At 40.8% G+C, this 16138-nt stretch overlaps 1 protein-coding gene across 1 annotated transcript; it reads right to left on the bottom strand.

The window, feature by feature from the left end:
- Positions 1 to 11434: 11434 nt before the first annotated feature.
- On the bottom strand, positions 11435 to 12865 carry LOC138510833 (cylicin-1-like). Its single transcript, XM_069626516.1, has one exon. It carries the CDS (start codon positions 12863 to 12865, stop codon positions 11435 to 11437), a length of 1431 nt encoding a protein of 476 aa, XP_069482617.1.
- Between the last annotated feature and the right edge of the window lie 3273 nt (positions 12866 to 16138).

The raw sequence follows: 16138 nt of genomic DNA on the forward strand, positions 1-16138 counted from the left end.
TCTACTAGTTCCACTGTGAGATCTAGTTCCCAAGAACCTTAACTCTGGTGTTCCTCCAGGTTCCTTGTGGGTTTTTTGTACTGAGTACTGAGATGTTCCTGCCATATATCTTCTCTTATGACATGACTCTGAGCACAACTCTGTGGATTCGATATTGAATTAATGAGAGACAAAAAAATCCTGGAATGTGTCTGTTCCAAAGCCCTTAACATGACTTCTCCATTATTTTTGGTGGCATAGTTGCTTATTTGGCTTGGACCAGTTCTTATATTCATTTCTCAGTTGTTTAACGGAATGCCTATATTGGTCCCGGTTAAATGTCTGCTCTTCAGTGCTCGCTCTGCTTTTCTTAATTCTACTTTTTTTTGCCCATGTGGCATCCTCAAATATGTGTTTATGTGCAATCTGTTTTTTCCCACTCCCGTTCTGGGGAGTGTTTAAATGACATATGAAATCGACACAATTTGATGGATTGCATGCTGTTCTTATCTTATCCTCATGCAGATAGTCAACACAATTCTGGAGATTTTTGTTTAGCATTGTTCCTCCTCTACAAAAGAGGGCCAGTCTGTTCTTCCCATTGTTTATTGTTATGTCTCTCAATGTCCTGTATTTATCATTTTGATTATTTAGCAATGTTCCAATCAGCGTGTTGAGATCCCTGCTGTCATTTTCTTTGATGGTAACACTTTGACATCTTTCAAACAATTCCTTGGATAAAAACAGGTAGTCTATTGTTGTACTCAGACCTCCTTTCTTCCAAAAGGGTGCCTGTAGGAATATCTCCCTTTGTATTACCATTTTCCATGGTTAAATTCCATTCTGTGAGGAAGTCATACCATTGTATGCCATGTTTCGTTGTTTTTCTTTTTTGACCTCCTATTTGATTTTTTTGTTTCCAACCATTGCAAATTGAGGTCTCCCATTAGTATAATGTTTGCTGTACCTCCGCGCTTAGTAATAGTACTGTTAGAGCTTGTAGGAACTGTTCTAGATAGGAATTTGCTGGATTCCAATATAAATTGAGCATCATTATTGTTTCGGTTAAATTGTATTTCTTATTTCAATTTGTACTGCCAGAATACCTTGTGTTTTGTTGTTCAAAAGTAAAATGTTTTTGATTTGCGAGTTGTGACAGGCAATTAGAAGTCCTCCAGAAGGTTGTCTTTTGCCTTGATTTGTTGCAAATTAATCTATTATTGAGAACCCATCTACCTTGAAGCTGGATCTGAGCCATGTTTCTTGAAACACAATTATGTCATAGTTGTTAAAAATATCCTCTCTGTTTACTTTATTTCTAAACAAATTGGAACCACTTGTATTCCAGCTGCACAGTTTCAAGTCCTGCTAGGTAGAGTGATTCATTTCAAATAATGCATTTCTTTAAAACTTGAGTAATTATTTCTGGTAGTAATGTCCATGCTTTAGTTTTATCATTGATTGGTGGGCTTACATTCTCATTTACTTCTTCATTTTTTCATTTATCGCTGTTTATATCCGTTCTCTGCATTGAACTACCCTATGGGTATGATTGATCTTCACTCATCCTCTCGATTTTGATGGGTAATTTAGCAGAGGCCATATACCGTCATTTTATTAGTTTTTTAGTGGCTTCCAGAATTGTACTTACTCCCAGTTTCGATTTGAGACCTATTTCCACAATATCTGGGCATTTAGCATGGGGGAATCTGATGTATTGTATGTCAGAGTTAGAAAGGAGGTAGAGGTCTGTGCTTTCTTTGAGGATTGATAGGATCATACTTCAATTTAGGGGTTTACATGCTTTCCCCTTTCTACTTAATCTTTTCATCCAGAACTTCAGAATTAGCGAAAGATGCACTGGTAGATAGTTTCACTACTTGCTCTTTTACCTCCACTTTCTCTTGACCTTTTGTACAATTATAAATACATCTCGCTTGACACTCCCCCCTTGGTGAGTGTGTGTTGCAGAAGTCATCTAATTTTTTTTCAACTGTTATTCTAGTAGAGTAAGGGGGCAATTCATGGATTATCTGCGGCAAAAAAACGAGATTTGTGTGCCATTCTGCCCATGAATCCCTGTTTAACAAATGGGGATTTACGGGAAGAATGGCGCACAAATCCTATTTTTTTTCGGCGCAAATAATCCATGAATTACCCCATAAGTGTCTTGATTTCCAGTCATTAGTTGTGGGTTACTGTCTTGTTTATTTTGATCTTCCAGTGTTTGTGATTTGTTGTTTCCTCTTAAGAAAACGGGTAGTATTTTAAGTGACACTTGCATAGTGTCTATTTGAATTTCTAATGTGGTTGCTCCTACTGCACATTTTTGAGAGTTTGTTTCTTTATTTTTTGTTTTATTGCCATTTTTCTCTGTGTCTTTTTCTTCCGAGTTCCAATAATTTCATGTTTTGCATTTTTCCCTTTTTTCTTTGGTGGCTTCACAGTATTCTGAACTGATGATAAGGTTAAATCTTTAATGAATTCAGTTGTATCTGATTTTCTTATGTTTTGCCTTTTATGATTTTTGGTCTTGTAAGGCCTTCTCTGATTCCACCATTTCATGCCTTTGTTTGTTTTTTTTTTCTTTCCATTGTTTTTCCTTGATGTTTCTTCATGGATTCTATAATCTCCCAACTTGTTTGATTCAAGTTATCCATGAGACACACAGACATCTCATTTTGTAAATGTGCCTCCTCAGAAATGTGTGATAGACGTATGAATTCTTTCATCATGGACCCAGATAGTGGTGTGTCATTCCATTCTTTTTCTTCATTTTCCTTGACACATCCCAGAGCTGCCATAGTCTTTTCTTTTTGTTGTTGTAACTCAATGTTCATGGATGTTATATTTTCATTCATCACTTCCATTTGTATATCAGTGTCTTTCCATTTTGCTTGCTAGGCCCTCATTATGATTGATTGCTGGCTGATTTCTGTTTTTATCATTTTTAATTCATTATTTACTGATTAATTTATGGCTGCTCTTAGTCCTACCAGAGAGCTTTGATACTCATCCACTTCCTTGGTGAGTTCCATTAGGATGCCTGTATGTGTTTGTACTTCTCCCTTCAACATCTCAAACACATTTAATAGAGAACATAATTCAAGGCCAAGAGGGTTGAGTCATGCCCTTCCTTTGAGTTTGTTCTGTTTCCTTGAGGCTTTGTTGTTAATTGATTCACTGTCTGTTGTTTTCCATGAATACTATGCTATGTTTTTGCTGTGATATCACTCTGACTGCTGACACTAAATTTAATTCATATGAAGTTTCTAGAGAGTGCTGTGGATTGTTTGAATCATCGGCTTCCAATATTATTACTTTTTCAGTGGGTGGGAGATTAATTTTTATTTGAAAAAATGAATTGGGCTGCAGATCTTCTTTTTCTTCATTCAGCTGTTCAACATCTCCTAGACTATGACATTTTCATTTAGGGAAGAATTCCATCATGTTTTCTTTCATCATAGTAGCGGTTAGAGTATATTCTTTGCTCTTTCCTTTTGCATTTTTGGAACTTAATTGGTTGGGTGTCGATTGCTGCTGTTCTCTCCCCCATACGTTTTGCCCCAAGCTTGGAGGAAACTGTTTATCTCTGATGAGGTGTACATTGTCTAAGTTCTCTTGTATCTGTTCTTGAGCCAGGGGTTTGATTATGCTTCTTAGTTCACTCGCCATTCAACCTGCCTTATTCCTTTCATTTCAGGGGCTTTTAGATCATCCCACAGTGGTCCACTACTAAGATTGTATAGGCATGCCATTGTGGTAGTTCTTGGCAGCTTATTTTGTTTAATTATAAAACTCCAGTGTGTTTTTAATATTGTCCTGTGAAATCACTTGTCAATTATGTGATTTGGATGCTTTTAGCTGGTAATGCAGCTAATACTTCGAGTTTTCTTTTTCCTGTGTATTGTATAATTCAATTTCTGGGTTTGGGTTCTGAATTTGATTTTTAGGTTACAATTAGGTGTGATTGTTGTAATAGAGGCTAAATATTGTTTTTATCTGTTTCAATTCTCTAAATTTGTTTCACTATTGAAGTCAATCACTGTGTGCACTGGTTTTCTGATCACCCCAAAATTACTACCAACACACTGTTTCGCTCACCATAAAGTGGATTTCTTCCTGCCCCTCAGTTCATTGTCCTTGCATTCTCGTTCTGCTGATATCACATTCCACTGCGCCTCACAACGTGTCACAGCACAGTAGTTCCAGTTCCCATTGCTTTCGCCTGAATCTCCTGGTTCTTGAAATCTGGAGTCAACTTGCAATTTCAGGCAGAGTGTATGTCAGTGTATGTCAGGGCTCAGCAGGCTAACCGGGAACGGTGTAAACACTCCTCAGAGAGGGGGTTTTGTAGAAACAACTACCGGCTTGGTAGTAGAGAGGGACAACAGACCTAAGTATCTTTGCAAACACTGGAAACCCTCCACATACTCTCAGATAGGGATTTTTTTTACCACACTTGATGAAAATCAGGGCAAAGTCCTCTTTGGTCTTTCTGCAGCCTATAACATGGTAGACAACAATATCCTGCTAACAAGACCCGACAAATGGATAGGAATGTCTTGTCAGGCTCTGAACAGAATCCATTCTGTCCTTCAATATAATAAGCAATTTAGGATGGCTCAGCTAAATACACAATACACAAGGTACCACACAGAGTGGCTCAGGAGCTCTCATTACCAATATGTAAATGCTTTCACTTGCTTAAATTATCACATGTCATCACATTTATATTGAACTATAATCAGGCGATACTGTGTTCCACTTTCAACTGGAAAGTTGCTTTGTCCCACAACGTTTGGTCCACCTTGTCCTCTCCGAAAAAGCAAACAAGATGGGAGTCATGTTTGAAAGGCATGCCATTATCCTCCCAAGATCAGTGTTATTAACATCTGGCTTTCTATGCTCCTTTGTTGCAAGCAAACTATCTTGTGGGACTGTCTAGAACTTTAATCATTGCACAGATAGATTACTGCAGTGCATTTCCAATTTGAGGCCCATACTCATATAGACAAACTACAGAAACTACTAAACTAGGCAGCCAGAGTTTACCTGAACTTTAAAAAACCTCACATACTCAAACCAGTATTAAAAGGTCTTTGGTGATGGGTTTCTTTTTCTATGTGTAACATCCTAGGTTTATCAAAATGTTTAAATCTCCAACTGAGTGGATACTGCATGAACGTTAGGTCTGGCAACCTGACTCACTTTCATGGTACGCTTATTGCTTGAAAGGGAGTGCTTGTGTTTTCCACCAAGTTGGGTGTAGCATTTCTTCGGATGCCTAGCTGGATCACTGAGAGCCATATATTAGACACACACAAACACACACATTCTGCTGTACAGGATATAATGCCCAACAATTAGCTAAGTGAACTGGACAGAATTCAGAATTAAAATAGTATGCAACAGAAAAGAACGTCACATGACACACTGAATTATAGATTCCATGCACTTTCCTATACATGTCCATTGGCATTCAGAAAGTGAGGTGACATATATACAGTTGTCAGTTGGTACTCTTGAATTTTGTAGCCGAAAAGCAAGTAGGCAGTTAAAGTACAATACAAATCTGAATGACAGAATGGGATTTATTTTGTAAATGAAACATCACATGAAAACGTAATTGGCAAATTGTTTATTGTCAAGATTGAGAGATCGACAAAAAACTCAAAGTGGAAATGTAAGGCCGCCATCTCTTTATTGGGCACAATAGAAAACAGGAGATTGCCTTCTTGGCTGGAACTGTCACTCAGAGTTTCTGTGATTTGCAGTGCTTCACATTCCTTTGTTTTTATTAAAAGGATTTTCTTGACATATGTTGGGCTCATCAGAGTAATGCACTGGCCCTCCTGGGCTTGTTGCTGGCAACACTATTCTATGCCCTCTGGGTCCTCTGCACTGGATCAGATGCCAGACTATACACAATAATGTACCCTTGTGGTTATAAGGCTTCCTTCTCCCTAACTGTTTTGGATAACTATGCTGGTAGATATCTCAGGCCCTAAGAGGTCGAAAGAGGTATTTCCACCACTATTGAGTGATTCTGGACTCCCTCATACACACCCTTTATCTCATCTTCCCCTCTTCATCATTCTTTTTCTGTCTTGCTCCTTGTCACTCCAAACCACTAGCTCTTGCACTCTCTCATTCACCCTCTCAACTTCTGTCTACCCTCTCCTCTTCACTTTAATTGTTCCTTATATGTGCCTTATCTTCCTTCCTCTCTCTCTTTCTCTCTCTCTCTCTCTCTCTCTCTCCCTCTCTCTCTCTCTCTCTCTCTCTCTCTTTCTCGTTCTCTTTTCCTCCATCCCTGCATCCACACCACTTTCCCTCACATCCTCCATCCATCCTTCCCTCCCTCCCTCCCCACACATATGTTGTTCACTCTATTCATGTCTCTTCCTCTGTTCCTTTCTTTCACTTGCCTCCTCCTGTGGCCTGCTCTCTTTCTTTTCTATGATCTTGGGTTCTCCTTTTCAAAATCCTCTGCTCCTCTCTCTCTCTCTCTCTCTCTCTCTCTCTTTCTCTCTCTCTCTCTCTCTCTCTCTCTCTCTCTGTCTCACCTCTACCTTCCCTGACCATTTTTGTCTCACATCAACCTTCTTTGCTGACCTCTGTCTCTTTTGCTCCTACTCTAGCTATTTCCACCTTCATGTTTCCCTCTTTACTTTACCTCCACCAATCCAATTTATCTCTCCTATACATCATCTGACATCTCTGTCTCCCCCCCTTCTCTGATGTTCTCTCTCTTCTCTACCTCTTCTGATATGTCTCTTCTGAATCCCCTGTGTCACTCTCCTCTTCCTTTCCTCCTTACCATGCTGTTAGGCATTAACCTACACCTGTCTATCCACACTTCTAACTTCAGCATTTCCTCCATCCGCACTCTACTTTTATATTGCTAGTAATTAGATATGTGGGTGTGCAACCTCTCCACTAGCTGCATTTATAACACATCTTCACTGCCATCTTTGATTTTTTTTTCCCAAGGCAGTTTATACTGCTGTTGATTGGGAGGGTTGTTGTGTTACCCAATCTACAACTGCACAATGTTTCAAAAGTCTTTCATAACTAGGACTGCGAGAGTGCAATGAACCTGTTGGACGCCTATGGAGGTGGCCCCGCTACTCATTTGGTCCTTCTCCCAACTCCATCTGTGTTTCCATTAGGTGACTACTTTTTACATCAACAAAGGGTTTTAGGGATAGCATGACTCTCTATTCATATGAGACAGGGGATGGACTAGGCGGACCGGGGGATTTGTCATAGGGCTCCCTATGGACTAAATTACAAAGCACAGGTCTCATGGATTACCCCAATTCCATCTCCTAGCCTCAAACATTAGACTTTGTGATATGTTTCTATTATATGTGGAAGCATTACAATAGCAGCTGACATATTAGATGCCAGGTCTACTAAAATATAAATAAGCATATCCCCAAATGAAGTTGATGTGGTTTTAACAGACTTAAGGGTATGGCTAATCTAATTTTCATTCCTTAAAAGTGATCAAACCTGTCTGTCTGTGGTTGGATTGGAGTAGAGTTGGTGTGCAGATTGGGAACCCTAACCTAATGAAAGATTCCTCTGGTACTCCTGACCTCCTCATCCCCTCCCAGAAAACATGGAACTAACACCACCTGGCTTGGACACAGCCCATGAAGGCCTTGTGATCTTCTATAGGACATGTTTCACACTACATCCACATGTGATCAATGGCTTCCAATGGTTTGGATGCAACCAAAACTGACCTTTGGAACGTGTTGAGGCAGGGCGGTTAGGCAGGAGGATACAGAAAATAGACACATCAATGGGAGCAATTAGAACTCATAGAGAGGGCTGATTCCTTGCACCATTTTAGAACTCTCAGCATACACACTGCTTATCGGGCTGCATAGGTTATACCTTCACTAAGCACACTCAACTTGAATAACTAAGCATTTATTTAACCAATCTAAAATAAAAATTGTTATCAGCCACATTTCACACAGAAAGATGCATTGACTTTTTTTTTTTTTGTTTAATTGTATTACAATTTTTACAAATTCTGTCCAGATTTTTCTGTCTTTATTTGTTGTTTCTTGTTGTGACTGTTGTGCAGTTTTCTGTTTGTTGCAAAGTTTGGAGCTTTCTTTTATTGGTTTTTTCCCTCTAGCTTCAATTTTTCCAAAAAGTTTGCTGTTGCCACAATCAAAGATGTGGAATTGCCACACATTAGCATGTTCCACCAAGTTTCTTCGTTTGCCGTTAGGTGCTGAGCTCTGAGTGGATTAAGATAGATAGTTCGCAGCTTTTTTGTTCCTGAACAATGAAGGAGGAGATGGCATAATGTTTTGTTTTCCATCATCTCACAATATCGACAGTTTTTAGTAGTCGACTCTTTTCTTCGAAAAAGAATCTCATTGGTTTTCAGTAAATTCAGCCTTGCTCTCAAAAAAGTTGTTCTCAATCGTTTGTCTGGAAACTTTTTTTAAGTAGTTTCTGACCTCATCTATTTTTTGGGTGTTCATTATGTGAAGTGTGGAAGTTGTGAGATCTTCTGCTTTGTCTAATGTCTCAATCCAGTCTTGTATTTTAAGTTTTCTCTTTATTTTTCCCGGGATCCTTTCTATATCCCATTTAGAACATCCGATTTTAGCCACCTGTTCCAACAGTCTGCTGTACCAACTTGTTAACATCGGGTTTTTTTCGCTCCTCATCTCTTGGAGTATGATCTCCAGAATTTTTGGTCTAGGGTGCCTTATGATTTTACCCAGGAATAATAGGCTGTTTCTCGTCACCACGGATTCCAATGATTGAAGGCTCAGTTCACGTCGGATAATTGCAACGGGAGTGGAGTTTGGCAGTCGTAGCACTCTACGCCAAAATGTACCTTCAAGTTTAGCCCATAGAGTCTTTGGCAGATGTAACATAGCTTCTGCTCCATAGGTCAGAGTTGGACAGACCTTTGCTCTGTAGAAGTTTATTAAAGGAAAAATTGAAAATTTCCCAAATTTTCTATCCAACGATATTGCCTGTGCTGCTAGGTTTTTGTTTTGGCGATGAGATGTTCTTGCATCGTTTTATCGATTTTACTGGACGAGAGTTTCACCTCTAAGTAAGTACAGCTATTGGCTATTTCCAGTTTCTCAGAATTTGCGAACCATTGCGATCTTTTTTTTGGTCTTGTTGGTTTTTCTAAGATCAAGATTTTTGTTTTTGATGTATTAAGTTCTAGGTCGTTTTTTTTCAAGTAAGCTGCAAGACTGTCTATTTGTCTCTGGAGTCCAATTGCTGTTTGGTCAAGCAGTAGAATGTCATCTGCATAGAGCAGTCTTGTCACCTTTGAATCGCCTATTTGTGGTGGAAATGATCGAGTGTCATTTTCGGAATCTGCTATGTCGGCCATGTAGGCCTTGTACAGCGCCGGCGCCAGAGGGCAGCCTTGCTTCACACCTCTGGCCGTTTTTATGTTTTCAGACATCCAGCCTGCTTCGTTCAGCCGGATTTTAATCGACGTTTCACTGTATAGCGCTTTCACTGGATCAAGAATGGATGGTGGACATTTTTGTTTCTCCAGTTTTCTCCACAGTTTATTCCTATTCACGCGGTCAAAAGCTTGGACCAGATCAATTGAAGCAATGAATATTGATGGATGCCCCTCAAAGACTTTTGATTTTAATATACTGATCAGCATAATGTTTACTGACTTTCCCAAGTTCTTTTCAAATCCTGATTGGAAGGGGTCAGTTGTTTTTGCCTCTTTTTGCCATATCTGAAGTTCATCCAACAACAGGGATCCGAAAAGTTTGGCGAGCACGTCTAATAGTGCAATCGGCCTGTAATTGCTTGGATCGTCCCTTGGGCCATTTTTATAAATTGGGACGATGTTTGCTGTCTTCCACGTATCAGGGATGGTTTTCGAAATCCTTGATCTTCTGAAGATTTCTGATATTAGTGGAGCCCAAATTTCTGCATCCTGTTTCAAGTGGGCGTTGGAGATGCCGTCTGGGCCAGGGGCACGGGAGTTGTTCAAATTCTTAATCTTTGTCAAAATATCATCCTCTGAGCATACTATCCGTACGTCATCTTGGGTAGTCGCTGTTGCTTCTTCTGGGATAGGATCTTTGTATAGGTCAGTATAATGTTCACTCCATTTTTTTTCTGCAACACTGTTTATAGTTCTTGTATCCGTAGGCGAGGTTTTGTGTTTTATGATTGCCCAAAAATCTCGTGAGTTTTTTTTACAGACTGCTCTCAGCATGTTCTCTGCATCCACTTGATATAATTTCCAGCGTGTCGATTGTATCCACGATTTGTACAGTCTTTTAGTTTGAGATGCCAAGTCTATGTTTGTCTGTGTTGGGTTTGTTCGTGCAAGCCGATTAGCCTTTCTTAGATTTGATTTCTTTAACCTCAGTTCTTCATTGTAAATATGTAAATGTGTTTTGTCATCTGCTCGTATGCGTTGTGGATGTAGATAAGGGATCAAAAGAGGGCTGTGATCCAGATTTTCTTTTGAAATGTTTGAGGTTTTTTGTCCATTATAAGCTGCCGTGATAGAAATTATGCTTTCTGTTGTAATTTTCAATCGGTTTCCTTGTTGGTTTAGTTCCAGGTTTTTTGGCATTATCACCGGCATCCTTTTTTTTGCTGGCCACATTGCAGTTAGTAGATTGTGGTCACTCGCCGTGGTTTTCACTACCTTGAAACTTCTGGTTGAGAGATATAGCTCTTTTGAGGCAAAGATATAATCAATTGTGCTTCTTCTGCCAGCACTTTCCCATGTTGGAATTCTGGATTTTGCTGATTCTAGGGAATTTAGGTTGTACAGATCCCACGATTCCATCAGTTTTGTCCATGCTACACCTCTCGCTATTGATTGTGCATTGCCCGTATTATGAGTTGTCCTTTCCATCTCAAATGCAGGGCAGGTGGCATTTAGGTCGCCACATATCAAGGTGTGCTCCATGTCGTACCTCTCAGTTGCATCTGTTAGAATTTTCTCCACGTTATATATGAAGCTCTTGGTCTTTGTCACCGTCGGATTCCAATAGACGTTTAGTAGTAGGATAAGATCCTGCTTGAGTTTTTTTTGCGTAGAGTCTTCTTTATTCCATTCTAACAGTATTGCCTGAATTGTCAGAGATGATATCAGGTTGTGAACTATTCTGAGAGCACCACCGCTTTTTACAGCTGTCAACAGGCCTGAGGTAGGATGTCCTCTTTCTCCTTTTTGTGCCGGAGAGAGTAATACTTCAAAGCCATCCAGGCTCGGCTGAGATAGTAACCAGGTCTCCTGTAAACTTATCAGGTCAAATAGGCCAAGGTTCACATCTCCTGAATAAGTCAGGTGGATGTGGCCTCTTGTGTTCCACGAGCCAATAATGATGTTTTGGTCTGGTTCTTCAGCCGCGTGATGCTCTTTTAACGTCTCTCCATCTAAGTTGTCAGAGGGATGATTTGGTTGCTATTTCCTCACGTATCTTGTCAACGCCGAAGGGATCCATGCCCATTTATTAGGGTTCTTTTCTGTCTTTTTCGTCTGCATCTGCGTTGAGACATTTCCATAGGTGGTGCGTTTTTCTTGTTCTCTGGTGATCTGTGTAAGAAGCGGACCTTTAGGCTTTCTTGGAGATGGTCTTTGTGATTTCTTGTCGTTTTTTGTCCAGCTATCTTGGGAAAGAGAGTTTTCTCTGGTCTTTGCTCTTTCCTTGTCATTGTTCTTGTTTGAACCGCTTTGATCTAATGTTTCTCTTGATTTACGACGATGCTCTGATTCTTTTCGGTCATCTTTTTCCAATGTTAGATTGAATTTTCTCTTTGCTCTAGATCGTCTTTCAGTTATAGGTGTTATCTGTGAGGTTTTTCTTGTTTCTTTTTCATTTGTCTCATATCTGCGTTTTACTCTTGCATTGTGCAGATCGTCTCTTCTATGCCCTCTTTCTTCTGCTGTAGTTTCTCTTAAGGTATACCCTCTTTTGACTAGGTCTCCTGCCACAGACAACAGGAGTTTTTTCACTGTATAAGATGTAATATGCAGGAAGATGCTGTCTGTCCGGGCTTTGTGTGCGAACTCCACTATGTTTAAATCCACACTTTTAATTTGATCTCCTATGTGCACTTTTTGTAGTAGCCTCATAGTTGCTTTTCTATTTAGTAAGATCTTTTCCCCATTTTTGTCACTTTTTTCTAGTTTCAAGGTACGTGATGAGTTACTTTTGTGAGTAAAAATTGTTGATTTCCGAGTGGGGTTTAACTGTATGGAGTAGTCCAATGGTCTTATGTTTATTCTGGTTTTTCTTTCTGAGTGTCTGTCACTTGAGCTAGTTTTTTCTCTTCTTTTGAATCGGTTTTCTGGTGTTTCTGCACTTTTTCTATGTGAGGATGTTTCTGATTTATTTTGTCTTGCATTTTGATTGTGTTGAGAGTATTGTTTATGACGGGTTCCACTATTCGGTGTGTTATCAGCCCTTTCGTCCTCATGTTTTTCCTTTTTAGTCTGTGTAGGGCGATCCTTATCACTTTCGTATTTGGTTTTGTTTATCTTTGTGTTAGCCAATCGGAACAACGTTTTCCTTTCTGGAGTTATCCGACTTCTTCTATATCTTAGGTCGTCTGTTTTATATTTCTCTTTTCCAGATGCCTTTGATTGTGTCGGCTTATTTGTAACTCTTGGATCTGTTCTTGGGGAAGTATCTTCCACAAAGGACACCTTTCTTTTCTTTCCACTTGGGGGGGGTATTTCCGACTCTGAGTTTTCGATCGAATATGTACTTAGGTCTGCCAAATCAAGCGAACTCTCCTCAACATGTTTATGTGTTGATTTCATGTTTGTTTCTTTTAGTTCATTTTCTATAATTTTAGTTTTTTGGTCAGTCCCAGCTATCCACTTGGACATGCATAAGTTTACTTTTTTTTCTATGCATTGTTTTTCCTCTGCAGTTGGTCCTTCTGCACTTAGTGTTTCTTTTCGGCATGAGCTATTTTTTGTGGTCTTCTTTCTTTGAGATAGATGGTCATTCTCATTTGGGTCTCTCATCGACTGGTTTTCTTTGTATTCCTCTTTTAAGTCTTTTTCAATTTTCTTTAGGTTCGTTTCTTTTTTCTCTTTGGTTTTTTGTCGGTCTCCAGTTTATTTTTGCTGTGGTTTCTATTTGTTCATCTTCGTACCCATTTTTCTTATTCTCAGTCTGGTCGGTTTGAGAACTAGAGGATACTGCTTTTTTTTAAAACTGGAACACCTCCATTTTGTCCGTCATGGTGCCTTGCTCCTTTGTGGATGCCTTCCATGCCTCTAAGGCTGTTATGTATCCTTCCAAGTGTGTTAGCTTCATATTGCAAGCTGCTGCTAATAATGAAGTATGGTCTTTTAATGTCTCATTTATTGTTTCGTATAATTTCCCGAAACGTGCCAGTGCGATGGTAACAGCTGACATAACAGGTAAAATGTCCACCTTATTGACGGGTGAGTTTTTTTCTTTTTTCAATGGGGTTTCACTTTCCAATTTCGCTTTGTGTGGCGTGGGAAACAGGGATCGTAGGGCATCTGCCGAGACATCTAGCTTTTTGTGTAGCGGCGGGTGGTTCCAGCCCGTGGTATTCTCTCTGTGTTTTAGCATTTTTTTGTAATTCAATATTGCCTCTGCCAGTTTTATTTCTTCTTGGTTTCACAGCTGGTTTGGTTTTAGCTTCGTAGAGCTGTCTGCTTTTTTTTCCTCTTTTTCGATTTTATTTTCATTGAGTACAATCTCGATGTTATTTTCCCCTGAATTAGCTGGTTGTGTAGGCACCGGATTTTCATTTTCGTTATTTGTTATCTTTATTTTTTCTCTGTCCTTGTTGTTTTCTCCCATCTGGTCGGAGTTTGGTTTGCCTTCTTGTTTATTTTCTTTGTCCTTTTCTAATATTACTGTTTGCAATGTTGAATTTTTCTTATCTTCCTGAAAAACCTGCGGTCTGTTCTCTTTAGTTCCACTATCTGTACCAATTTTAATTGTTTCTGGGTTTTGACGTGAGGGGAGTTGGCTTGGATGCCAACGTATATGCAATTGTAAAACTCCCCCCTCTGATGACTTTTCTAGCTTTGGTGAGAGTATTTTGTTTCTTTGAGGGGATGGTGGAATTCCTGCCAGAATTTCTAAATCGGAAAGTTCAAAACGATTTACTATAGGAGGCTTCCCCTTATTTTTCAAAGAATCTTCCGATCGGGTTGTTATACGGCAGTGTTGATTTTCCCGTTTTTTTCATTTGTAGTTTTGGTGGTAGTCTGTTATTCGGAGTCGATGAATTAGTTGGATTGTATTTATTGGCTCCTTGTCTTTTTGTTTGTTGATTCATTTGAAATTCGTTTTCTTTGTTGTCAGGAAATGTTTGTACTTCATTTTCTTTCCTGTTGTCCTCAAATAGGTGTTTTATTTCTGTTTTGTGAGGCTCCTCTTCTTGAGTTTCTGAATGCGAGTAGGTATGTGTTTTAGCCCAGTTGTGTTTCCTCAGAATATTTAATTCTTCCATATCTCCCATTTCTTGTTCCTCCGAGTATGATAGAGTGATGTTTTGACAGCTAGTGTCTCTACACTCTGATTGATTCCATTCCGGGCTGGGTAAGTCGGATCGCACTGTCACTGGATGGACCTCACTTTTGCATATTGGTATATCATTTAGAACGAGCCTCTTGTTTGTCTTTGTCGCTTTGTTGTCTGTGAGCTCTATTGAGTCCTTTATAATCTTTTGTGTATGGCCCTTTGTGTTGAGATTGTTCGTATCTTTACACTCCTTCAGTGCGCCACCAGAGGGCGTCTCCTCAGCCCGCACGGTGTTGGGCCCGCGAGCTCCGTTCCCCAAGAGCTCCGCGCTCAGCCCTGAAACCACCCGTGCAGGCTCCATGCCCATGTCCGTGTCCTTGTGCTCTTTCGTTGCAGCCTCGTCGGATGTCTCCTCCTCCTGCACGGTGGCGGGCCCGCGGGCTCCGCTCCCCAAGAGCTCCACGCTCAGCCCTAGAACCACCTGTGCCGGATCCGCCTCATTTCCTCTCGCCTCCTCTCCCTTCTCATCGCGATCTCTCGCTCGACCACCGCTGGCCCCCTTGACTGAGCCCAGCCCATCAAGAACGGGCGACGGCGGAGCCAACCTCGGTCTCTCTAGGAATCCTTCCCCTCCTTCATCGCCGGCCTCACCCCGTGGAGACCGAGACGGCGGACAACCCCTCCGGAGCCCACGCCCCTCCAAGATCAGCGGCTGCTCACATCCGACGCATCCCAGCTCAGGATCAACTTCTTCTCTCCAAGGTGAGTCATATTGGTGAGGGGACCTGAGGGGAGTATAGGAGGAGAGGCTGTGCTGTTACCTGAGTTTGGGGTCTCTGTTGCTTTGTTTGTTGATTTTTGTCAATTTTCACTCGATGCTGATTCTTTTGTTTTTTGTACCCCGCTCCTTAACACGCGGCCCATTTCTTCGTATTCATTTGGCCGAGGCTTATTAGCCCCAATGATATCCTCCATGATGCCACAGTCACCAACACTTTAGATGTTTTTTTCTTGGGTGGTGAATTAGTAGTGATCGGGCAAAGTCGATAGGATAGAGGCCAGTACTTTTGTCTGTTCTGTATGTGGGATTTAGGCACTTTGTTTTAACCCTCTTTTGGGTTGATAGGCATAGTCTTTGCGCAGTTACGCAGTGGACAGTGCGCCAGTAGCCGGTAGCCGGACTGCCAGACTGCACCTCCTCGCAGCTCTCCGCGGCCGCTCCGCGGCCAAAATGGCAATGAACACTGTAGACAGACTTCCACAGCAAACTGTGTGGTTCTTTCTATGCTGATAGCAGTGATTTGAGAGCTATGAGGCACTATTCATCGGCGGATATCCCCAAAGAGTGAGTACAGGTCTGAGAACCTGCTGCTATCCGCCAACGCTCCCGTACTCTGTTACTGTACTTTGGCAAATGGACCACTCATCTTCCTAATTTCACACCAGGTAGGTTCAAATACCGTATCAATTAGTACAATCCTCGCTGGCTGAGGGATCGAGCCGTCGCGTCGTGACCTTGTTGGGGAGTGAGGCAGCTAGAAATTGTGGGTGAAGCGCCTAAAACGTTTCGATGTCCCACGCTCGTATCTTGTAGCTAGGGTGCACATGGCACACAGCGACCAGGCAGAACAGAACGTGAAGAGAAAAGG

The sequence above is a fragment of the Ambystoma mexicanum genome, chromosome 6p (assembly GCF_040938575.1).
Source record: "Ambystoma mexicanum isolate Mex_15411 chromosome 6p, UKY_AmexF1_1, whole genome shotgun sequence".
NCBI lineage: Eukaryota > Metazoa > Chordata > Amphibia > Caudata > Ambystomatidae > Ambystoma > Ambystoma mexicanum.

Coding starts and splice junctions, on each gene's coding strand:
- LOC138510833 (XM_069626516.1), bottom strand. CDS start 12,865: ATGTCCAAGTGGATAGCTGGGACTGACCAAAAAACTAAAATTATAGAA.